At 38.2% G+C, this 27,283-nt stretch overlaps 1 protein-coding gene across 1 annotated transcript; it reads left to right on the top strand.

Annotated features, from left to right (window-relative positions):
* The first annotated feature begins 1,681 nt into the window (after positions 1–1,681).
* On the top strand, positions 1,682–27,283 carry LOC131237386 (putative disease resistance protein RGA3). Its single transcript, XM_058235117.1, has 2 exons — positions 1,682–4,970; positions 26,702–27,283. The coding sequence occupies exon 1, from the start codon at positions 1,709–1,711 to the stop codon at positions 4,922–4,924; it is 3,216 nt and encodes a 1,071-aa protein (XP_058091100.1). The 5' UTR covers positions 1,682–1,708; the 3' UTR covers positions 4,925–4,970; positions 26,702–27,283.

Below are 27,283 nucleotides of genomic sequence, written 5' to 3'. Positions count from 1 at the left end.
CTAGTTTTTAACCGTGGGTGTTTTCTTTTCTACATTTCCCTGTGATGTGGCCCACCTGAGTTTTGGATTTCCCTCATGTTTGGCGCCTAATCTAAAATGAGCTGGGGAAACAGATGGACAGAGTGGATATAATACAAACATCACGGTGGGGCCCACAGAGCTTGGGGTCTAGTTACCGGTAAGTGGTTTCCCACCAAGGCCTGTAATACGAAACTAGAGTTGTACACGAGTCGAACTGAACTGAGTATTGCCCAGCTCATGCTGGGCTTGCATTGCCCGAGTCCTACTTTTACTCGGCTTTTCTCGGGCATCGAGCATGGATTCCCTACTCATGCTCTACTCGTCCGAGTATGAGCAGAAATCGAGCCGAGTTGAGTTCGAGTTTTCGAGTCGAGTTTGAGTCCGAGTCCGAATTTGTGCCCAATTCGAACAGGGTTTTCTAGCAACAAATTTAACATAAATTAGTTGTATTAACATATATTAGCTATATTAACATATATTAACAATTTTTATATTAACATATTAATATATTAACAATTTCTATATTAACACGTATTAGCTATATTAACATATATTAACAATTTCTGATATATATATTAGCAATATATATATCAATTTCTGAAATATATTAACAATTTATATAAAAAACTAATAATAATAAATCAACACCACACAGTACAAGTTGAGCACACGAGTTGAGTACAAGTTAAGCACACAAGTCAAGTACCGAGTCAAGTATTGCCTGGTACTCTACTCGTAATCAAAACGAGTATCAAACTCATGCTTGTGCTCGGCTCAAACTTATGCCGAGTCGAGTAATTTCGAGTCAAGTCGAGTCAAGTGAGTAACCGAGCTTACTCTGCTCGTGTACAGCTCTATACGGAACCACGGATCCTCGGATTAGGGAACCCGTGCATACAACATAGTCCGTCCGTTACGCTGCTGCAGCCAAATAGCTCCCACATGACTATAACTTATAGTACTTTTAGTAGGATTGGGTCATTTGGACAGTTCTATCAATCAATCTGAACCGTCTATTAAGTTCAGAACACATTTCATGGACTACCACACAAAAATTTCACTAATCAAATTATCTAATTTATCCTTGATCTGGTCCTATTTTCTATATCCATCTTTTTTCCAAGCTATTGATGGAATGACTATGATTACCTAACAAAAGTGAAAGAATCATAAGCAATCCATGGTTAGCCCCAACAAATAGATGGATCAAATTGTTGATCGGACCTATTTTTGTGCAAACAATCTTGATGATCATATTAAAGTCCGTTGATCAATGGTTAATATTTATTGGATTGTTACAATGTTTCCATGGTAGTCCCTTTAAACATGGACTAGACCTAATGTGTTAGATCAATGAATTGGATTGGATCAGACTTTCCAAGGGGACCAATGCAACTAGGACCACTAGAAGTTCTAATATGGGAGGAAATGTTATATGGGTAGTGTGGCCCACCTGAGATTTGGAACTGCCTCAGTTTTTTGGGAACATACTCTAAAATGAACTGGAAAAACATATGGACGGCGTGGATATATAACACATACATAGAGGTGGGCCCCACGGTCAGGGCTTCATCCACTAATCCGCGATACACTGTAATTTTTATCCGACGGGGTGTAGGGAAGCCATCACTTGCAAAGAAGACCTCTGCAATAGTGCAATCTCTACTTCCGGGAGTCTCACTTCACCATGGCTGAAGCAATTCTATCCCCTCTTCTCGATGCAATCGTCGGAAACTTAGCATCGGCAGCAATCGAAGAGTTTCGGCAAGCATGGGGCTGGGGCGTCGATGAGGAGCTCGACAATCTATCGAGCACCTTATCTGCAATTCAAGCTGTGCTCGAAGACGCTGAGGACAGGCATGTGGAATCTAAGGCCACCAAGGACTGGCTTCGGAAGCTCAAAGATGTTGCTTACGATGCCGACGACTTGCTGGACGAGTTCGCGATCGAAGCTCAACGGTCGAAATCAGAGGGCCGGATTCAAACCTACAAGAGAAGGAAGGTATGTGACACCATCTTATCTTTATTCAGTTCAAGACAAGATCCATTTCAACGAGACATGGCACGTAGGATAAAGGAGATTAGGGAGCAATTAGATAGGATCGCAAAGGACCGTTTCGATCTCCACCTTAGAGCACGAGACAGTGTCAGGAGGCTTGAATTCCGACCGCGTCCGCAGACTAGCTCCTTGATTGATGAGTCCGATGTTTTTGGTAGGGAAAGGGATCGAGAACAGATAATAGAATCGTTGGTGTTGTCTGGGTCTAGTAGAAAAGATGTTCAGGTCATTTCGATAGTTGGTATGGGTGGACTCGGGAAGAAGACCCTTTCTCAGCTTGTTTACAATGACGAGCGAGTAGAGAAGCACTTTGAGCTACGGGCATGGGCGTGTGCATCTGAAGATTTCGATGTCGGAACACTTACGAAACAAATTATAGAATCTGCAACTGGAATTAAGTGTGATTTCTCCGGCTTAGATCCTATGCAATGGCACCTTCAAGAGACCGTGAGTGGAAAGAGATTTTTACTTGTGTTGGACGATGTGTGGAATGAGAAATATAGCGATTGGGAGCAGCTACGTGTTCCCTTGAGAGTTGGGGCGAAAGGAGGTAAAATATTAGTAACTACACGAAGCGAAATAGTTTCGAGTGTCATGAATACGGTCCTCACCCACCGTTTGGGAGTTTTGCCGGATGATGATTGTTGGTCCCTGTTCGAACGCCGAGCATTTGCAGATGACAGTATTGATTCTTACCCTGAATTGGTAGCAATTGCAAAGAAAATTGTTGGCAAGTGCCGAGGTTTGCCTTTGGCAGTAAAGGCACTTGGAGGTCTCTTGTCTTCTAAGAGATGTGCAAGAGAGTGGGAAAATATCTTGAGAAGTGAAATATGGGACTTGCCCGAAAGAAACAGCGACATTTTACCGGCTCTAAGATTGAGCTATCAACATTTGCCAATACATCTGAAGCAGTGCTTTGCATTTTGCTCCATATGTCCTAAAGGTTACAAATTCGTGAAGGAAGAATTAGTTCAGCTATGGATTGCAGAAGGCTTTGTTCAGCACAAGGAGGGGAATCAAATAGAAGATGCCGTCCGTGAATACTTCGATGATCTGTTGTTTAGATCTTTCTTTCAGTGTTCGCATGAAACTGGGGGAGGTCAATATTGTTACCGAATGCATGATCTGATCCATGATCTGTCACGATCAATATCTGGTGGTGAGTGTTTTAGAATTGAATGTGGTAAGGTGTGTAGTATTCCTGAAAAGTGTCGTCATATGTCACTGACTTGGGATGATGATACAGAACCCATGGATTTTGAGGCCTTTACTAAATCCAAGGGCTTGCGTACATTGCTTTTTATACATAGTTATCGAGCCAAAATTGAGCAGGCCCCTCAAGATATGCTCCTGAAGTTCAGATGCCTGCGTGTTTTGGATTTTAGTTCTATTAACGTTGCTGAGTTGTCAAATTCTATTGGCAATTTGAAACATCTCCGATACCTTGATCTTTCTTGGACTCGTATTAGAAGGTTGCCTGAATCCTTATGTAGCATCTACAATCTGCAGACACTGAAACTCAAAGGTTGTAGAAAGCTGATTGAGTTACCAAATGACACAAGGAACCTTATTAACCTACAACATCTAAATCTTGAAAATTGCCATAAATTAAAATCCACACCTCCAGGAATTGGGAAGTTAACATCTCTGCAAACACTGTCAATGTTCATTGTGAATAGAGAGAGGGGACAGGGGATAGGAGAGTTGAAGGACATGAAGAGCCTTCGAGGCTCTCTTCAGATTTCCAAGCTTGAGAATGTGGTCAATGTAAATGTGGCTCATGAGGCTAATTTCAAGAATAAACCGTGCATTCATGAGTTGCAGTTGGAATGGAGTCACGTTGTTGGCATTAACCTACGAAACGAAAGAGTCGAAGAGGAGGTGCTCGAAGGCTTCCAACCTCATCCTAACTTGCAGAAGCTATCAATAGGAAACTATAATGGTAATAATTTTCCAAGTTGGATGAGGGATCTCCTGCTCCCTAATCTAGTGAGTGTTGACATGTACAATTGTAGGAGATGTAGCCTCCTCCCATCTCTTGGACAACTACGTTTCCTTAAGTATCTCTGTGTCCACGGAATGGATGAACTGAAAATCATGGGACGTGAGTTCTGCGGCGATGGCATTGTGAAGGGTTTTCCGTCATTAGAGGCACTACGACTCACACGCTTGCCTAATTTGGAGGACTGGTGCAGCGTTGAGGAAGGGGACTTCCCTTGCCTCCGTCGACTTTCAATTCAATATTGCTCTCGTCTAAGGGCATTGCCCCACCTCCCTCCCACTCTCACAGAGCTGGAGATTTCAGACTGCAAGGGACTGACTGCCCTTCCGTTGTTCCCCTGTCTTTGTAAATTAGAACTGTTTGCATGTGGTGAGATGGTATTGAGATCTGTACCTCAGCTTACATCTCTTTCCTTTGTGCGCCTGAGTGGGTTTTGTGAACTAACTTCACTACCCAAGGGATTGCTACAACCCCTTACCAAATTGAAGGAGTTAGAGATTTCTTCTTGTCTTAAGCTTGCCTCTTTGCTGAATGGGGTCGGGTTACAAGAAGAGGGGCTGCCCATCACTCTTATGTCTCTTGAGATCTCCCATTGTGGTAATCTCAAGTCACTCCCAAAGGGGCTGCAAAGGCTCACCTCCCTCCAACGTTTGAAGATCGCTGCCTGCTCTCAACTCTCTTCCTTGCCAGAGGAGGGGCTGCCGACCAATCTTCAATCTCTTATTATGTTTGGATGTCCCATGTTAACGGAACAGTGCAAAAAGGACGGAGGCGAATATTGGCCGAAGATTTCACACATCCCTGATATACGGATCGATTTTGATAAGATTTCTCAGCACTGACAGGATTTTTGGTGCATGTTGGGAGAGCAAAGAACTGCATCTGCAGGTATTCTCAATGAATTCTCATCATTTCTTCTTTATCCTTTTTTTCCCCCTTGTTTCTGGAATATCTTGATCTATGAGAATTGGGTCACATTCACTTGTAAGAGGCATGCCATTTTTCATTACAATTGCAACTTGAGGATTGAAAGCGTTACCTCTCCTTCTCTTGGAATTGCACTATTGGCTATATCTATATCTCTCACACCCAATTAATTCAACATGAACTGAACTTTTAAGCTAGACATTGCATACATATAACCTGGATTTGTTTCTAAGTTGGTTGCAAATCAAATTTGGTAAATCGTTTTTACTTGCCCTTTTGGATTTCTCCTTTAGTATATGTGTTTTTAATTTTATTTTGTCTTAGGCTTTTCTCACAACAAAACTACAAATCCAACTTACTAGATTATCAAATTTGTGTTCTATTGCAAGAAGGTTTTACTTAATCCATGGACCTAATGTACACTTGGCCCTTTTGTTTTAGGGAATTTTCCTATAACTGCCTGTGTTTTGCGCTATGGGCCGAAAACCTCCTCCATTTAAACTATTTCTATAAACACACACCAAACTCGAATATAAGGTAAACTCATTTTGTCTGAGAAGAGAGGAACTCTTATAGGATGAGAAAACCCCCACATATTATAAAATGTGAAACTAGAAAGATTTGAACAATCATGTGATGAGGACATCCAAGCACCATTCAGAGTATACCAGAGGAGGAGGTGATCTTTGGCCCCAATTCTAGCATCTCTATGGTTGGATGATCATTATATGAGGCTCAGATTGAGTACTTAGTCATGTTGGAACACCTCACATGCATGTTTATGCATCTTTGAAGACCCCACATTGGGCAGATGCATGTGGGCTGCATATATGAGACATCTAAACCATTGCATTGAGTGGATGCTTTCATCAGACCATTGAATTTTGCGTGTTAGATCATCCGGACCGTTGGCCCATCTTGATCATTGGGCCATCTTGGCTGTGGACATCATGGGACATTAGTTTCATTGTTTTCTTAGTTATTTTATTTATTTTGTGGGTTGTTTTATGTTTTAGTTGATTTAGAGGGTATTTTGGACATGTTTTAGCAATATGGGGTTTTTTGAATATTTTAGAGTAATAAGGGCAAAAGACTATAAAATAAAGCCTTGGGCATGTGAATGCTCTAGGGTTAATATGCATTGAATGAAATTTATCTCTTTTACTTTTGAGCAAAAAAAAAAAAAAAAAAAAATCCTCCCATGAATGGACTTGATGTTATGCCATGGGGTGATTCCAACCTATCCTTCTTTCTCATTCTTTGCTTCAAGGTAGTTTCTTCGCTTTCTTATTTCCCATCTTCTCTTTTATTCTTCATCTTATTTTTTTTCTTTTCTCAACCTAATCAAACCCTAACCCATCTAGACCTCAACCCAACCTACCCTGACCACCCTGACCCAAATCTCTGTCTGTATGGATGAACGTGTACGCCTATCCATACTGAACCCCCCCCCTCCCCTCTTGTTTGTCTCTACTCCTTGTCCTTTACTCCAATCCCAAACCCTAAAACCCTATTTCCCCAAACCTTAATTCTCACAACCCTAAATCCCAAATTCCTAATCTCTCAAATTTTTTTTTAAAAATAAAATAAAATAAAAAATCCCAAATTCCTAGACCTAAATCCCCAATTTCCAAAATCTAAAACCCTAAGCCAAAACCTAAACCAAGTGAATTCCTTTGAATTAAGAATAATCCTTATGTTAGATGAAAGTTCTACCTTTCATAGATCCTAATCGATTCATATTTTGCTAGATCTGCATTGTGGGATTGTTTGGCTTTGAATTGGAACATATTTGGTTTTTCTTTAACTTTGTGATAGAGTAGCTATATTTTGTGTTTTGATTACTTGAATTAATTCGTTATTTAGTTTCCGCAAATCATTCTAGGTTAGACCATCCGTCCTGCATCATCATGACTCACCAAAGAATCCACAGTAGAGTTAAATTCTCGAAAAACATGGCGAACTGAATACTCAATATCAGATCTTAAATCTTGAACCACCAATACAATAGCTTCTAAGGGACTTTTTGTGTTGAATGTTTAAGGGTATTGTTGGGCATTCAGGTTTGACTTTCTGTCTTATGTGTTCTTCGGCTTTCAATGCAAGTTGGTAAGCCTCATTCATGGAGTAAACCCTTGTCAATGAAATCTTTTGTTGGATCTAATAGTACAACCAAATAACATACTTTTCTATCAATTGCTCCATTTCATTGAGGTCGTTCTAGATTGTAAGCCAGTATCTAGATGAGCTTTAACAGTTAGATCTTTCTGGAGTTGAGTCCACCACAAAAGTGCATTACCCCATAATTGGGTTGCCAGGAGCTTAACCTTCTTCTCTAGCATCTCATTCTATTAAAAAAATTGCTCTTAATAAGTCAACGAACTATAGAAGCTCTTGGCTTTAAATCTCCATAGAATTTGGGCAACTCAATCTCCTATCATGGGGACGATCAAATGGAATACCATCGGAATGACTACTTCTGGATTCCATTACGTTGGCACTTCAACGTGTACAAGAAGCCCCTCTTTGACACCATGTAAACACTGTCATTCTATCCCATCTCTTCAGGATCTCTTGAACAACTTCTTCCATTCGATCTTATCTCGGCCAATTTCTTCTTCTCTCTCTCTCTCTCTCTCTCTCTCTCTCTCCGTCCTTCTCCATCCCTCTTATGTCTTCTTCGGCTTTCAATGCAAGTTGGTAAGCCTCATCCGTGGAGTAAACCCTTGTCATTGAAATCTTTTGTTGGATCTAATAGTCTAACCAAATAACATACTTTTCTATCGATTGCTCCATTTCATTGAGGTCGTTCTGGATTTTGAGGTAGTATAACTCTAGATAAGCTTTAACAGTTAGGTTTTTCTGTTGTGAGTAATGGAACTTCTAATAGAGTTTGTGCTTGTAATTTGAGGGGAAAAACTTTTGTTGCATTTTAACCTTCATCTTCCAACTCTACAAGTTTTTCTTTCCAATGTGCTTACAAGTCTTTTGAAGTTGAGTCCACCACAAAAGTGCATTACCCCGTAATTGGGTTGCCACGAGCTTAACCTTCTTCTTCCCTAGCATCTCGTTCTATTAAATACATGGTATGCCATAACGGCCATTACATAAAGGTAATAGTGGCAACCGTTACACGTTACGGGGTCGTAAAGGCCATAACGGCCGTTAAGGTAAAGATGACCCGTAAGGGCCATTACAGCCCCTGCAACGGCCCGTTATGCCTCTCATAAAGGCTATAATGGCCCCGTAATAGTCCATAACGGGGCCGATATAGGTTTTTCAGGTTTTTTGTTCAATAAAAAAGAGTGCGTAATGGCCATTACAACTTGTATCGTGAAGGTAATGGTGGTGGCTGTTATGGCCATCGTTGCCGTTACAGAATACCTTGATTAAAAAAATTGCTCTCAATAAGCCAATGAACCATGGAAGCTCTTCCGCTACAAATCTCCATAAAGTTTGGGCAACTCAAATCTCCTATCATGTGGACGATCAAATGGAATACCATCAGAATGACTACTTCTGGATTCCATTACGTTGCCACTTCACCACGTACGAGAAGCCTCTCTCTGACAATGTGTAGACATTATCAATCTATCCAATCTCTTTAGGATCTCTTGAACAATTTCTTCCATTCGATCTTATCTCCTACCAATTTCTTCTAAGACACTCTTCTTGTTGCTCTCCATTTATCTCAAATGAGCCCAGGGTTGAACTTGCTTTAATACCAATTTGGTGCAGCATGTATGAGAAAGATAATAGAAGCATTTTTAGGACTGTCTTCCTCTGGAAGAGAATGTTTCTCCCTTGCAATATATATATATATATATATATATATATATATATATATATATATATATATATATATATATATTCCCATATGGCATTTACAAAGACACACGCACACACACACACACACACACACACAGATATATAAACTCAGTTATTCTAAACTGAGAAAAGAATTAAAAAAATACCAAATATATATGGTCTTAAAGTCTCTCCCTTTTATTCTCTAATGCTCATTTCTTTTCTCATCTTATTATAGATACCTCAATATATTAATCATCCCATTAGTTTATTTTTTGAAACAATTGATTCCATACTAAATAGTAGAAATGGAAAAGGGTTTTCCTTTTATGTGACAATATGTTATTTGTATAGTGTAGAATCATAGATTAAAGATAGAGGAAGAGGAGAAGAAAAGAGAGGGAAGAGAAAGTTGGGAGATGAGAGAAAAAAGAGTTAAGAGTTGGACATCCCTACTCTTCCATCTTTAAAAGCTCGTACTAATAGAGCATGGCGAATCAATCTATTTATCTCATAGCCTAGGCCCCACATCCCATGGGTTAGGACCTTGGCCGAACTCCCCTCGTGGGCCCCACTTCACATGGGTTTTGCTTCACACGAGCCACCTGCCTCACACGGATGGGGCTCAAGGTGTTCCGTAACAGTATCAGTAGACATAACGGTGCCCACCGTTATCGATACGGATATGCACCGTATCGGCCAATACGGGGCCGTAATGGCCGATATGAGGTGTGTAACGGTGTAAATTTTTTTTTTTTAGTAAAAAATTTATGGAAAAATATCCATTAAATCCGAAATATTCTAAATATTCCAAATATGAATTCATTTATAATTTGTAACATGTTATGGTGGTGTAACGGTCCACTCTTTGGTGAGAATGTTATATTGGGTTGTCTGATGGATTTATGAACCTGACAACCTGAAATTAATTGCAAACCTTTTATATGTAGTTTTCTAACTATAAAATATCCATATAAATTTACTATAATGAATCTAATACCAAAACATCTTATATTTTCAAGTTTTCCTTTTATTTATAGTGCTAGTGCATTGCATACTTCGTGACTCACATGCATTTTATTTCAATATATAGAGTTTAGGGACTTTTATATCCTTTTATGTAATTCATATACCTAACAATTTGATATCATTTTCCCCCATAAATCTTTAAAAAAATTAAAATTAAATTGAGGTAAATATTGTTGTCGATTCGGGGCTCGTTTGGGGACCATTTGATGCCTTAAACTAGCCTCAAATTAACTTATCCCACTAATGGATTGGTGGACATTTATTGGACAGTGAAAAATGAAAAATATCAAATGGTCCTATTTCAAAAAACAAGTGTTTGCAAACTAATGATGAAAATTGTAGGAGTTATTTAATTTCGGGATTGTGACTTAGTAACAATGGTCCCAAAATTTAATTGGTTAATTTTGAGTTAATATATACGTCATGTATAAATTTTTAGGGCCATATACTGGGGTCCACTCGATTATGTATTATATATCCATGTCATCCATCCGTTTTGGCAACTCATTTAAGGGCATTGGAAAAAAAAAGTAGGTAAATCCAGATCTCAGGTGGATCACTAGTGGGCCAAGCGGGCCACCTTGATGTATTTGTATATCAATGTCATCAATCTGTTTTGCCAACTCATTTTAAGGCATGGTCCAAAAATTCAGGCAGATCTAAATTTTCGGTGGACCACTAGTGAGTATCCCTTTAAAAGTGGGTCCCACCTCAATGCATTTGTTGTATATCCATGTGGTCCATCCTTTTTGCGAACTTATTTTAGGGCATGGTCCAAAAAATGAGGTTGATCCAAATCTTAGGTGAACCACAAAATAAGGATTTAATTCTAACCATTAAAAATTTCTTAAGACAATTTTTTTTTTTTTTTTGGGATCAAGCTACTATTTGTGTTCTCCCTTCATAAAGGTCAAAGTCTATGTGACCTTATCAACAGGTTCGATGGAAAATAAACATTATAGTGGACGACATGGTTATACTACACATAAATCAAGGTGGGGCCCACGTAACAAAATAGTGCAAGCTCACTGTGCAGCATACACCGTGGAACATTTTAAAAAATAAATTTGAACAAAACAGTCCATTCCTTTTTCCAAGACCGAAATGAAAAGAAGAGAGAGAAGGAAACCGAAAAGAAAAGAGAGAGAGAGAGAGAGAGAGAGAGAGAGAGAGAGAGAGAGAGAGAGAGAGAGAGAAGAAGAAGAAGAAGAAGAAGAAGAAGGTCGCAGCCGCAGCCGCAACAGTCCAAAAGAAGAAGAAGAGGAAGAAGGAGAAAGAAAAAAAGAAAAAATGTACAGTTTTTTTTTTTTCCTATTTTATGGATTGTAACGGCCGTTACGGGCACAAAAAAGAGGGGGTGGCCATTACGACCCCGTAACGCATAATGGCCATGGCCGTTACCGTTACGTGTCGGCCGTTATGTCCGATACGTAACCGTTTTCGAACACCTTGGTGGGGCCAGCCTCACATGAGCCGCCCACCCCGAGTGTGCCCCTACATCCCCACTCGAACCTGGTGTGAAAATGCACCTGCATTAATCCAAAAATACATTCTTAAGTACAAAAATACACTTACTAGTAATATTTATATTCCAAACAAGTCCTAATCTAATATAAACACTAAATATAAAAAGAGAGAAACTAGGTGGGTTGAGTAGGATGGCCCACATTTACATCCATTAAGTGGGTCATACAGTTGTATGACCCACATCCCCATGCATTAACACTCCCCCTTGGGCTAGAGCATGGATGTTGTCTATGCCAAGTGATGTAGGACAAATGCATGGACTAAATAACATGTGAGATCGAGTAACAAAATTAAGACAATTAACAAAAAAACACAAACATTGCCATAATCATCATGAATACCATGAAAACCAAAAGAACATCATGCATAATCCTAGGCTAAGTTACCAACATCGTAACACAAGATCATTAAATAAAAGGAAACTAGGTTTAATGGATGTAGGGGCATCCAATTAGCATAGGGTATAATCTATTTCAACGTAGAAGGCCTAATACAACCTAGGGTAAAAATTAGGGTTTGGGTAATTTGGGAAAGTAGGAAAGTTAGGGATTTTAGGTTTAGGGTTATAGTTTTGGGAATGGAAGGTAAATGAAAGATGGGTTTACGTGAAGATGAAGGCTTAGGATGAGAGAATCAAAGAACTTGAAGAAAATACCTTGATGGAGGGGAAAAGAGATGATGGTGTGGGGATAGATGGAGACCTTACACTTCCGTTGAATAAGATTAGCCTCACACCAATCTTCCTTTCAAATCGCATGGAAGTATCTTCAAATCGCATGAAGATGGAATAAGAAGAAAGCAATAGTTTTTTTTTTCTCTCTTAAAAAAAATAAAAAAAATCACAAAATCCAATGAGGGACAGGGTCACACGCCCACCCTCTTTTATAGCTCCAAGAAAATTCAAAAATTACAATAAACACCCTGTTTTGTAAATTTTGATGAAAATAACCATAGTCTAAATAAAATTAACTAAAAACACTCATAATGGTGTTCAAACATAGCATAAACAAAACTAAATCCTATAAGCTGATAAAAGTTGAGAAAAACTAATGTGAACGATCTACGATCAATGGCTCGATCATGTGATACAACGACCCGATCGTCACGTCCCTCTAATCCAACGGTCTGGATCACTCCATAAAGCAGCCCATGTGCAACTTCCTAGTGTGGGGTCTTCCAGATGCTCGCACATGCACATGAGGTCTTCAACACGATCACGGGTACTTGCCTAGCCACAAGGAAATCGGTGCGGTCTGCCTCCTTTGATACGTACACAAAAGTGTACGTGAAGTGATGTCCTCATCACCAAGCTTGGAGTGTAATGCATGTAGATTGATTGTGAGGAAGGGCTTTGGTGAGCACATAATTTTGAGAGTAAACATATGGTGTAGAGAATTTACCATCGGGGACCTTCTCACATATAAAGTGACGATTGACTTTAATATGTTTAGCTCTTTCATGATAGACTGGATTGTTTGCAATGTGGGATGTCGTCTGATTATCACAAACAACTGCATAGGTAGATTCACCATAAACCTCATTTCCCGTAACAATTTCTTGATTCACATTAACTTACAAGTAGCATGAGCCATTGCTTTATATTTTGCTTCAGTGCGTGAACAGGCTACAACACTATGCTTCTTACTCTTTTACATTACTAGATTTCCTCCCACAAATGTGCAATACTCAATAGCAGGCCAACTATTTGTAAAAGAACCTACCCAGTCTACATAAGGTTATCCCATCATCTGAAGATGATTGTTTCGTCTGTATAGAATTCCCCATCCTTGTGCTCCTTTAAAATATTGTAGAATTCAAATGACCATATCCATGTGAGGTACTCTTGTAGAGCTCATAAATTGGCTCACCACACTCACAGTATAAGATGTGTTTGGCGGAGTGATAGTTAAATAGGTAAGTTTCCCAACTAATCTTCTATATCCCCCTAGCTTTTTGACTACATCTTCTTGTTCGCCAACAAATTTGTGATTCAGATCTATTGGTGTATCAATTAGCTCAGTATTAAGAAACCTGTCTCCATGAGCAAATTTAGAATGTATTTCCACTAAGACATTAATTCCTTCCTTGGATCTGACAACTTTTATACCAAGAAAGTATCAAAGATAATGAAGATCTTTTGAGAAAATGCATTTGTAGTTGCTTTTTAAGATTCTCAATTTCTCGTTGTCACTTCTTGTAATAACAATATCATCAACATATACCACTAACACAATAAAACCTGAGGTTTCTTTCTGTACAAAGATGGAATGATTATCATGACTTTGAACAAAGCCATAGTTCAACACAACTTTACTAAATTTATCAAACCATGCACATGGTGACTACTTCAACTTATAAATCGCCTTGCACAGTTTACACACATTGTCTCACTCTCTCTAAGAAACAAATCTAGGTGGTTGCTCCATATAGACCCCCTCAGTAAGATCACCATGAAGAAATGCATTTTTTTTAAAAAAAAATGTCAAGTTGGAAGAGGGGCCAACAATGATTAATGGCCACGAAGAGGATAACATAAATGGAGTTCAACTTGGCAACATGAGAGAATCTCAGAATAATCAACTCTATGGGTCTAGGTATGCCCCTTAACAATCAAGTGAGCCTTTAAACGTTTAGTTGTACCATTAAGATGAAGCTTAATGGTGCACATGCATTTGCAACTAACAACACATTTACTAGCAAGTATACTGATTAGTTCCAAGTGTTATTTTGATAAAAAGTAGCCATTGCCTTGTCCATTGCTTGCTTTCACCTCTTATTTAAAAGTGCTTCATGGTATGATTGGAGAATGGAGTGAGAGGACAATGATAGGGTAAATCTACAAAAAGTAGGAGTTAAGCATTGGAAAGAGACATATTTCGAGATAAGATAATCAGTACATGCACGCTTACTTTTTCTCAAGGCAATATGAACATTAAACTTATTTGAAGAACTCACTGGATTTCTATGTTCGGAAAAAGATATGGCGAATGACATATCATGATTGGCTGCACTATCTTCCCATTTTTGTCGTGAATATAATTTTTGCGGAGGCACAATGGGAATGGAGGAATCGGTATCGAGAGGAGATTGGATGATGTCTTCTTCAACAACAAGAGGTACATGCACAAATTCCACATTAGGAGATTTACTGCCTTTTGAGAAGAACGGAGTGGACTAAAAAAATGTAACATCTGCAAATTGATTGTTTTCAAAGTGAAGGACTGTAACAACGGTCACCTCTTTGTGCTTGAGAGTACCCAAGAAAAATATATTTAATGGTTCTAGGATCTAACTTATCGTGGCTCGACTCTAATTGGTGAACAAAGCATACAGATGCAAAAACTTTGGGAGGCAAAGAAAGCAATGAAGTATGTGGAAGTAAAACTTCATGAGATGATGGACCTATTAAAATTGTTGAGAGTCTTCAATTATTAGAGAACATACTGTGAGTATTTCATTGCTCTAAAAGCTTTTGGGAACCTTCATGTGAATTAATACAACATGAGTCACTTCAAGTAAGTAACAATTTTTTTCGTTCCGTGACATCGTTTTGTTGTAGTGTGTGGGCACATGATGTTTAATGTATGATACTCGTTTTAAAAGATACTAATTAAAGGATTGGGACATATATTCCTTGGCATTATCAGAACGAAACACAGACACTTTTGAGTTAAATTGATTTTATACTTTTATGTAAAAAGTCTCAAAATAGAGTAACTCATATATGTCTTTCATTAAATAAATTCAAGCTATTCGTGAAAAATCATCAACAAATGTGACGAAATACTTATACCCTAATTTACTAAAATTTTAACCAGTCCCTAAACATCTAAATGGACTAAGGGCCTGTTTGATTTTCCAATTACAATGGTAAGTGGCTGTAAATGAGTAATGATTATTTACTCTTGTAATTGTGTGGTGACATCACTTGCATTTGACTGCAATGATCTTTTGTTACATCATTTGTTTCATCCCTAAATTACTACAAAAATGGTAGTTTTACAAGGTGAAAATTTAATGATTACAATCAAGGTGTTCCATAGCGGTAATGGTGGGCGTAACGGTGTCCACCGTTAAGGATACACTGAATTGGTGTAACGGGCGATACGCCCTTGTATCGGTAAAAAAAAAAAATTGTTGCTCCAAAAAATCTGAACAAATATTTAGAAAACTCAAAAAATTATAAATATTCCAAATATGCATTCATTTATAATTTTGAACATGTTTATGCTAGTGTAACGGTCCAATCTTTCGTGAGAATGCTATATCGAGTTGTTTGATGGATTTATGAACTCGACAACCTGAAATTAATTGCAAACCGTTTATATTTAGTTTTCTAACTATATAATATCTATATAAATTTACTATAATGAATGTAATATCAAAACATCTTATATTTTCAAATTTTACTTTTATTCATAGTGCTAGTGCATTGCATACTTCGTGACTCACATTCATTTCATTTCAACCTATAGAGTTTAGGGACTTTTGTATCCTATTATGTAATTCATATACCTAACAATTTGATATCATTTTCCCCCATAGATCTTAAAAAAAAAAAATGTAAATTGGGGTAAATAGTGTTGTTGATTCGAGGCTGATTTGGGGATCATTCGATGCCCTAAACTAGCCTCAAATTAATGCAATTTATTGACAGTTATCCCTCTAATGGATTGGTGGACATTTATTAGACAGTGAAAAATGAAAAATATTAAATGGTCCTATTTCAAAAAGCAAGTGTCTGCAAACTAATGGTGAAAATTGTTCAAACAATTTAATTTTGGGATTGTGACTTAGCAACAATGGTCCCAAAGTTTAATTGGTTAATTTTGAGTTGATATATACCTCATGTATAAATTTTTAGGACCATGTATGTGGGGTCCACTTGATTATGTATTATATATCCATGTCATCCATCCATTTTGACAACTCATTTAAGGGCATGGTAAAAAAAAAATGAGGTAAATCCAGATCTCATGTGGACCACTAGTGGGCCAGGTAGGCCACCTCGATGTATTTGTATATCCATGCTGTCAATCCATTTTGCCAACTCATTTTAAGCCATGGTCCAAAAATTCAGGTAGATCTAAATCTTTAGTGGACCACTAGTGAGTATGCCTTTAAATGTGGGGCACACCTCAATGCATTTGTTGTATATCCATGTGTTCCACCCTTTTTGTTGATTTATTTTAGGGCATGGTCCAAATAATGAGGCTGATCCAAATCTTAGGTGGACCACAAAATAGGGATTTAATTCCACCATTAAAATTTTATTAAGGCATTTTTTTTGGGGATCAAGCTGTTATTTGTGTTCTCCCTTCATCAAGGTCTATGTGACCTTACCAACAGGTTCGATGGAAAATAAAAATTATAGTGGGCCATAGGAAGATTTTAACAGTGGGCATTCAATCCGAACTGTGTGGTCCAATTGAGATTTGGATCCCTTCATTTCAAGGATTGTGCCCTAAAATGAACCTGAAAAACTGATGGGTGACATGGATATACTACACATAAATCAAGGTGGGCCCCATGTAACAAAACAGTGCAAGTGCACTGCGTTGCGTGCACTATAGAGTATTTTAAAAAAGTAAGTGCGTGGCTGTGAAACAACCACGCAATCCATTCGTTTTTCTATGAGAGGGAAAATGAAAAGAAAAGAGAGAGAAATTGAAAAGAAAAGAGGGAAAGAAGAGAGAGGGAACTGAAAAGAGGGAGGGGGGGTGGGTGGGAGAAGAAGACGAAGGGTAGCAGCAACTGCCGCCGCCGCATCTATAGCAGTGCCACAACCGTAGCAGCCCAAAAAGAAGAAAAAGAAGAAGAAGAGGAGAAGAAAAAAAATGTATGTTTTTGTTTTGTTTTGTTTTGTTTTGTTTTTTTGTTTTAATGGTTATCGTGCATAACAATTGTTACGGTACCGTAATGGCTGTTATGGCCCGTAACTACCGTTACGGCCGTTCCAAACCCAAAAAACAGAGGAGCCCCGTTTCGGGGCCATATCGCATAACGGTATCAACCGTTACCATTATGTATCGGTTGTTACGGCTGATACGTAACCAATTTTGAATACCTTGATTACAATTTACTTTATCTACTTCATTTACAGGTGTATTTAACTCTCAATTTACGCGCCATAATTCATGTTTAAACAAACCTTTGAAAATGATAATGATGGCTCATTTACTTTGCATTTCGTAGGAAATTGGCAAACTAAACATGCCCTAAAGAAAAAGGCACTGAACTAGTCTTTTCTACATGTGGTGGAAAACTAACAAGATAATGTTTACACAACTCACACACTTCATACTCTAAAATTGACACAAACAATAAAGATGGAATAATGCCTTTGAAAATCTCTAAGGATGGATGACTGAGACGGCAATACCACTGATATGGAGAAATGTTCTTCTATACAGTTGCACCAACAATGCCACAATTAAGATAGTATAACCCATCATGTTCATGTCCTTCACAAATCTTTTTCTTCGCCTTTAGATCTTAGAAAACACAATGTGAAGGATAACAAGTCACAAAGCAGTTAAGTGATGATGGGCTTGCTAACAAATAAAACACTTAAAGGGAATTTATGGACAAAATGACAAATGATAATGGAAGGAAAGAATATTACACATACTTTGGACTAGGTAACATCTGCCAAAGTGACAAATGAACCTGTTGGCACTGTATTAATAGAAAAACACACTGGACTTACCTATCATATGGTCAGATGCTCTAGATTCAATGACCTATGTAGTAGGAAACTTAGATCCTAAGCAAGCCATACTTGAGGTCACAAATGTAGCCATAGGAATGGAAGTAGTTGCAGAAGTAGTAGGAACGGGCTGATTCTGTATTTTTTTTTCAGCAATTTAGAATACTTTTCTTGAGTAAGCGTAACCATCTCTCCAGACATACATGATTGTTGAGTTATAGACATATAACTAGTTGTATAAGACCCATCTCTCTCTCCATTTGAGATGGCCAATTAGCTCATGATGGTTTTCTATGAGGATCATAACAATTTTCCATAGAATGATTTGTAAGCCCACAATGGGTGCACTTTTTAGGTCTACAACCTTAATTGCCTCTATTACCACAACCAGCACCTCGGCCTCGATCAGTAAAGGATGCTAAAGCAAAGTTGTTATTGGCTCCACTTATAGAGCCAAGAGATACATGTTGAAGGTGAGCATACACTTCATTTAGAGATGACATGTCCTTGTTGCCTAAAATTTGTGCACAAACCGGTTCATATTCACGTTTTAAGCCAGATAAAAAATTTCACATTCGAAACTCTTCTTGTTGTTGACGTCACTTCTCCAAATTAGTAGTAAGAGGTTGGCACACATTCAACTCATTCCATATTGTTTTGAATAATATCCACCTAATATTATCTCCTTGTTAAAGCACAAATATTTTTCTCAAATAACTGATACGTCCGAGAGATGTTTTTATCGAATGAATATATCTCTCGTAATGCATCCCACACTTCTTTTGCAATATCCAAAAGCATTGTATTCATACCAATGGAAGGTTCCATACTATTCAACAACTACATAATTTGAGCATTCTCTCAAATCCATTGATCATACGTACTCACACTCTCACCAGGCTTTTCAGTGATCAAGTATTTTAATTTTCCGTTGGCAATTAGAAACACTTGGATGAATTTGGACAACTAAAGATTGTTCGTTACATTTAATTTAATAGAGGTTATTTGAACTCCTAAAATTTAGATGGATTTATGAATCTAGATCCTGAATCACTTTTCTCTTTCATATAAGAACACAGCTGACCTTTTGCGACCAACGAACACTCAACTTGTACACTTTACATGGTATGCACACCATACTTAAAGAGAATAACCAGTCCACACGTCCACACATTCCAACTAATCCCGAGGGTTGATGATCACGAACACGAAATCTGATGATGGCAATCAACCCACATGTTTTCATGTCCCACACATGAGAGGTGATGATCATGAACACTTCATCCCTTTCTCATGCACAAACCATTACAAAAGCCCATCACTACAAAAAGAAAAGAAACTCTAGGTTTCTTAAAATATTTTTAAAACAAGAGGGATGAAAGAGATAAAAAAGGAAAAAGAATTATAGGGTAGAAGGGAGAAAGATCGATTAGATCAACAATAAGGATGCTCTGATTCCATGTAGAATCATAGATAAAAGAGAGAAGAAGAGGAGAAGAAAGAGAGGAGAAAGTTGGGAAAAGAGATGAAAAAGAGTTGCAGCTAGACATCACCATGCTTCTCCTTTATATTAATAATAAAACTAGAAAGTATAAAAAATACCCATATTAAGAATGTTCATATTCTAAACAAGTCATAATCCAATATAAATACTAAGTATAAAAAGAGAAAGAAGCTAGGTGTGCCATACAATCGGACAACCCACAACCACATCTATTTAGGTGGGTTATACAGCTGTACGGTTTGCATTCTCATGTGTTAACATATAGCAAAGAAGAGGGGTTCTTTCACCGGTCTTTGTGATTATCAAGGTTTTCTTCCTCCTGTGGCATGGAGGTGGGCCAAGGAAGAAGGGTAGGGCGTGCTGAAGTTAGCTATGTTGGCTGGTCTTTGGGCTCTTTCGGGAGAGGACTAATCGTTGTTTTCAGAACCGAAGTGGGTCATCTTTGGAAGTCTTTAGAAGGGTGAAATTTTATGAATTGGAGTGAGTTTCTTGATTGTTTGGGCTCCCTTCTCTTGCACTGGCTTGAGCTTTTGTAAAGCTTCTTTGGCCCTTTGGGCCTTTTCTTTTAATAAAATCTCATCACCTTTTAAATTTATTTATTTATTTATTTTTTATAAATTTAAATGAGGGTGGATTCCACCAAACAATCATTATACTTTTCTATAATTTGGAATCTTGGCGCAAGAAACTAGGCGAGTATTGTGAATGGAATATGAGATTTCTACTTGCTATTCGAACAAGAAATCAAAACTGGATTCCTTGTTTCAATAGTTCTCAAGGAAATCATCATTGCATAATTATTATTTTTTCCTTGGATTCCGTGTATCCAAACATGCCCTTAAAGATCTTCTAAGACACAAATTTCTCAAAATAGAAAACCATTAATGAGTTAATTGTTGGGAAGCATGGAAAGTGAGCCCTCAAGATCTAACAGTCTACACGAGTTTTGGAACCCTCACAAAGCAGAAGATTAACGCTCTAACGGTCCGCCTATCTACTACTGGAGCAGATGGATCTATTCACACCTCTGATCCTACGGTATAGATGGCCCCGGATCACGATCTATGGATTAGATCGTCCCAAGGACAAGCTAAAATGGACAAATTATAATGCACACTATATATCTCTGTATACCCATGGTATTTCTAATGATTCATGTTACGAGAGAGAGTCTCATCCTTTATATAGGAAAAGATGGAATATGGATGAGACCAGATTATCCCGTCTTCTCCATATCTCCCATCCAAAATCAAATTCAAAGTTGAATTTGAAATATAACAAAAAGGAAGAGGCCGGAAGAAGCCTAAACTTATGAGACTCACCCACTAGTGATTGCTCACCAGTGGGCCCCACTGGCCTACGTCCAACATCTCCCACTCAATCACATTGTGGGATAGGCACAAAAATTTGTCCATCTAACTTGCCTAATAACAATCAAAGACCAAACATCGTGATCAAAAGAATCAGAAGCGTGAGACCAGCTGGATCACCGTAATCTTCTCACAGGTGCTTAAGTACTAAGTGACCACCTAACTAGTACTCAATAACCCAAGCTTTGCAATGCCTGTCCTAGTCCACATGACCACACCGGATGAGGTTAACTCCTGATCTGGAGTATTCGGCTAACATATGCACTTATCCAACTTATCGAGTTATTCTGAAAACTTGATTTTTCACAAACTTCGACTAAAATCGATTTCAAGCAATACATATATATATATATATATATATATATATATATATATATATATATATATATTTTAAAGAAAAATATTGTTTACAAAAGTCTAATAAAAACAACTTGATACTGCCTGCAGATAAGTCTTCAATTGTGTATTTATAGTTCTAGAAACTTGGTGTAGCTATCACGGGATCTTCCCCACGCAGATGTGTAATTTGAAATTAATCAAGCCACTTTCCTAGCGTAACTTAGTCTGACCAATTAAGGACCTTTCGTCATAGTACACTAAAGTAGTGACACTCAATCTCATCCTCATATACACAAGAGGAGGGTAGCTAAGGACACAAAGAGTCACCTACGGGACTGGCTACTCGCACGTTGTAATGATTAGATCGAATCAAAGCAATCTGTAGGTAAAAGGTCCCAGCACGTGGCTACAATCCATGTCGTAAAATAGACAATACTAGGTGAATGTCGGGTTTACAATACGCAGGTCATTCTACATGAGGTACGACTCATCTCATAACCTCATAACCTAGCTTTAAATTCAGGCCATAACATTAATTGCATGATAAATGAATGATGCGATTATGTTATTCGACTTTATCAGTCTCATCTTCAATCTTAAAAGATTGTAGGCGGATACGACTCACTCATATCCTCATCTTTTATTATTCAAAATAAAGAGAAGTTCATGATTCAGTGTATGAACATGACCCCAAATGTACCTCTCTTGTACATTCGAGGTTGGTCAACCCGTGCGAGTGGGTGACCGGCCTGCCGACAAAAATAGAAATCCTACATGATCTCAAGGGAAATCCTGATGATCTACTTAGTTTATGTTAGTGTTCAATACTGAATAAATGGAATGTGTTATTCATTAATGAAAGATCAAAGGTACTACAAAATAAGTGCATCACTCAAGCTTTTCACAATCCCATCTGCCTGACGTGAACCTGAAATAGATCTCTAGCTATAGGTTTCGTCATGGGATCAGCCATCATCTCCTTAGTAGGAATGTAGCTGAGGGCGACCTTCTTATTTCTCACTTGATCACGGGCGTAATGATACTTGATCTCAATGTGCTTAGATTTCTGGTGGTGTTTAAGGTCCTTTGCCAAGTCAATGGTAGAAGTATTGTCTATCTTCAGCGATATAGGCTGACGAACACTCGGTACAACATTCAGGCTCAATAGAAATCTGCGAACCCATACACACTCCTGAACTGTAACACAACATGCAATATATTCGGCCTCCATAGATAAAAGAGCTGTGGATGTCTGTTTCTTACTCGTCCATGAGATAGCTCCTCCTCCGAGTAAGAATACATATCCTGAAGTAGACTTTCCCTCGTCGGCGTCATTACCCCAAGCAGCATCAGAATATCCTTTGAGCTCGAGGCTTGTGCCTTCATAACACAATATTAAGTCTTTTATTCCTTTGAGATAGCGGAATATACGTTTGGCGGCTTGCCAATGAGACTGTCTCGGGTTTCTCTGATAGCGGCTGAATATGCCAACTGCATAACTAATATCCGGTCTGGTGCAAAGCATAGCATACATAAGCTTCCTACTGCGCTTGCATAAGGTACTGAAGACATAGCCAATTTCTCGGCTTCAGTCTGGGGACATAATATTCTGTCTAGCTTGGTAGCTTTATCCATAGGGGTTTTAACAGCTTTTGAATTTTCCATCCTGAACCGCTCTAAGATCTTTTGTATATAGGTGACTTGAGATAAGCCAAAAAATTTCTTAGGGCAATCCCTGATGATTTTTACCCCAAGAATAAAGTTGGTTTCACCGAGGTCTTTCATCTCAAAGTTCGAGAATAGCCAACCTTTAGTCAATATTAACAATTGCATGTCATTACCGGCTAACATGATATCGTCTACATATAGAGATAGTATCAGAAAAGATATTTCAGACCGTTTCATGTATACACAATGATCTTCTGTACTCATCGTGAATCCAAAAGTGGTGATGGCTAAGTGGAACCTCATGTACCATTGTCTTGAAGATTGCTTTAGCTCATAGATAGATTTCAACAACTTGTAGACTTTCTTTGGATGCTTTTTGTCCACATAACCTATGGGCTGTTGCATGTATATCTCTTCATCCAAGTCACCATTTAAGAATGTGGTCTTTATATCCATCTGATATAACTCTAAGTTTAAACTTGCGATAATAGACAAGATCATGCAGATTGAGGAGAACTTTGCAATAAGTGAAAAGGTCTCCTCGTAATCAATGCCTTCTTTTTGTGTAAAACCTTTAGCAACTAATCGTGCTTTATACTTGTCCACTGTACCATCTGCCTTTCTTTTGATCTTTAGTACCCACTTGTTACCTATTGCTTTATGATTGGAAGACAGATTAATAAGTTCCTAGACTTTATTCTTCTCCATGGAAGCGATCTCTTCGTCCATAACATTCACCCAATCGGCCGAGTTAGAAGATAATAGGGCATCCTGATACGAATCAGGTTCATCATCATCAACCACAACGCAAGAAAATGTTTGCCCCTCAATATCGAAGTATCTTCGGAGAATCAATCCTCTTTCGCTTTGATGTAACTCAGGAGCTTGCTGAGATGTCCTCCTACGGTCCTGACGAACTATAGGAGCATCATCATCTTGAGAAGTAAAACTCCCACTCTCCTGAGACACATCAGGTATTTTAAAAAGTTCTATTGGAACCTTTTGCTGCATTCAGCTGGGGTATCTATCTTCAATGAAGGTATTCTATCTCAATCCATCGTCCATGGTCCTCATAAACTAGAACGTATCCCTTTGAATGCATAGGGTACCTTATTAACATGCATTCAATGGTTTTACTATCAAGTTTACCTTTATGCGGAGTAGGTAGCAAAACATATCCCAAAGATCCCCAAAGGCGTAGGTTGGCTAGAGAAGGAATCCTCCCAGACCACATCTCATATCGGGTCTTAGGAATGGATTTGGATGAGACTTTATTAAGGACATAGACGGCTGTTAACAGTGCGTCTCCCCAGAATGTGGTAGAGAGATTGGCTTGTGCCATCATCGATCTAATCATGTCCAATAGTATCCTATTCATTCTCTCTGCAACACCATTTTGTTGTGGAGTGTAAGCCATTGTGTACTGCCGAACAATTCCAACGTTTTCACAATATGATTTAAACGTTTTAGATGTATACTCGCCACTTCTATCAGATCAAAGGATTTTAATCTTTTTCTCAAGCTGATTTTCCACCTCAGCTTTATATTTAAGAAAACAATCAAAAGCTTCAGACTTGTGTGAGATGAGATACACATATCCATAGTGCGAGTAATCGTCAATGAAAGTGACAAAGTATTGACATCCATTTCTGGCATGTACATTGAAGGGTCCACAGATATCTGAATGGATTATCTCTAGTGTGCCCTTAGACCTAGCCGCTTTAGAAAATAGTTTATTTGAAGTCTTTTTGAACACACAATGTTTACAAAATGACAAATCAACTTTGGATAAGGAGTTTAACAGACCAGAACGTATTAGTCTTGTCATACGATCCTTTCCAATGTGAGCTAACCTTGCGTGCCATTTTTGAGATTCAGATACTACAATTTCATTCGACATAGCAGATAAAGCAAGATGTGCATTATCACAATCTATGTCTAGAATAAATAAATCTGAAAATAAATTTTCCCATGCAAAGATGAGGTTATTTAGTCTTAAAAAAACTCGTCCCGAAAAATCGAATATCAAAACCATTAAATAATAACCTAGAAACAGAAATTAAATTCCAACACATCCCCGGTGCATAAAGAGTATCACGGAGGATTATTGTTCACCCTATGCGCGTACGGAGATGGTAAACGCCAATCCCCAGTACGTCTTCAACAGCGTTATTGCCCATGTACAGCTTGTAACTTCCCTTGGCTACAAGTCGAAATTCCTCGAGTCTTTGACGACTCTGTGTCACATGCTTTGTTGCGCCTGAATCCAAAATCCACTTGTTAGATATAGTATCAACGGAAAGGATTTCAGAACAAACGCCTACATATAAAGTATCATGTGCCTAGGAATTACCGTCTTTTTATGGGCACACTGCCGAGCATAATGGCCAGAATTTCCACAGACAAAGCAGACTATGTTTGTCTTTTTCTGCTTCTTCTTTCCATTCCCCTTCTTGAGATTTGGAGGAGATGCGGTGCACTTCTGTTCTTGGTTATTCTTTTAGGGATGGTCAACTTTAAATACTTTAAAAGAGCATGCATATTTATACATAGGCATGTTGAAAGTGCACACGTGTCATTCATGTAGACCAATTCAAACCGTACATCTATTTGGAGAGCTAGTGATCAACAAGTCTTGTTTTTTTAATCACGGGGTATGTGTTATATCCAAACCCTCCATCCATCAGATGGAAATTTGGGCTGGGCCCTGCATATGCTCATTTAAGTGAGACATGCTCCTGGTATGTATTCAACCCACTGGACAAGTGGCCTAGATCTCACCCATTTCAGCGTATTGGGGTGTTTACTACAAACCAGCCCTCTGGACTCTCATAAGTCATAAATACCTTAGGCATTTTACAGTGGGAACATAAATAACTTGTGAGCCCTCAAGGTCTGATAGTCTACACGAGTTTTGGAACCCTCACAAAGCAGAAGATTAACGCTCCAACGGTCTGCCAATCTACTACTGGAGCAGATGGATCTATTCACACCTCTGATCCTACGGTATAGATGGCCCCGGATCACGATCTATGGATTAGATAGTCCCAAGGACAAGCCAAAATGGACAAATTATAATGCACGCTATATATCTCTGTATACCCACGGTATTTCTAATGATTCATGTTATGAGAGAGAGTCTCATCCTTTATATAGGAAAAGATGGAATATGGATGAGACCAGATTATCCGGTCTTCTCCATATATCCCATCCAAAATCAAATTCAAAGTTGAATTTGAAATATAATAGAAAGGAAGAGGCCGGAAGAAGCCTAAACTTATGAGACCCACCCACTAGTGATTGCTCACCAGTGGGCCCGACTGGCCTACGTCCAACATTAATATCCCCTTTAAAGACCATTCAAAATCTTTAATAAATAAGGACTTCTTCATATCAAGCTAGAACCACACAAAGGATCCCAATCTCTTAAAACTCTGTAAGTGTAACTTGACATGTGGGGCTCGCCGGACAGGCCGTATTACCCACAAATTGGCTTTTGGGGTCTCATCTTCATCATATGCTTCTTGTGATCATTGTTGCATTACCTTATCGGAGGTGCACTAATTCACATCATAATTATTGTGTTGAATTTGAAACCCTCTGTTAATATCTCTTTGAATCAGTTTTTTTTTTTTTTTTTTGGCATTACAGAATTTCCAACCTAAACTAGTTAGAGCATTTATTTATCATCCAAGTGAGTTTCTATACAGTAAATCAAATCTGGTTAAATTTTTTGCAGGGGGCCTTTTGGATTTCTTTTGTTACTTTGGGAATTTATGAAAAGTTTTGTATTCCAAGCGTGGATTTTTCTCATTAAAAAAATCTTCCATTTGAAGAAAAGAAGAGATGTCCTCTTTGTAGCTTCTAGAAGATCTTGAATATAGAGAACTTCAAACTCGGGCGAGAAGATAAGCTTCAAGATGATTAGTCTGAGATCAGTACATTAAAGGTGACATGAACAATGCAAAAGCTCTGACCAACTTCCAAATTACTCTTTTCTATTGGGTATGACTTTGTTGTAAATATAATATAGTTTCCACTCAGGTTTGTGCCTTTGCAAGAGCCATTAGTTTTCTCTTTTGAGGTTAAATATGCTTTATTAATTGAATATGGAGTATTAGTTTGAGCTTATGAGGTGTTCATTTAAATTGCCTTAGTCTTTTTTATGTTGTTTCATGGCATGGCAGTTTAATACAATGAATTGCTGAAAAAGCATGTGAAAAAGCCATCAAGGATCTCTATTATAGTCACATGTTTATCTAACATGGAGTGGACATGTTGAAAAATTTTCCTATTGAAAGTTTTAGAAGTTGAATCTTTA

Source organism: Magnolia sinica, chromosome 2, assembly GCF_029962835.1.
Source record: "Magnolia sinica isolate HGM2019 chromosome 2, MsV1, whole genome shotgun sequence".
In the NCBI taxonomy this organism is placed as follows: Eukaryota; Viridiplantae; Streptophyta; class Magnoliopsida; order Magnoliales; family Magnoliaceae; genus Magnolia; species Magnolia sinica.
Note: the sequence above shows the minus strand (reverse complement) of the source record. Positions and strands in the feature narration are given on the sequence as shown.

What these genes read in the sequence shown, in the direction of transcription:
- LOC131237386 (XM_058235117.1), top strand. Translation starts at nt 1,709, where the DNA reads ATGGCTGAAGCAATTCTATCCCCTCTTCTCGATGCAATCGTCGGAAAC.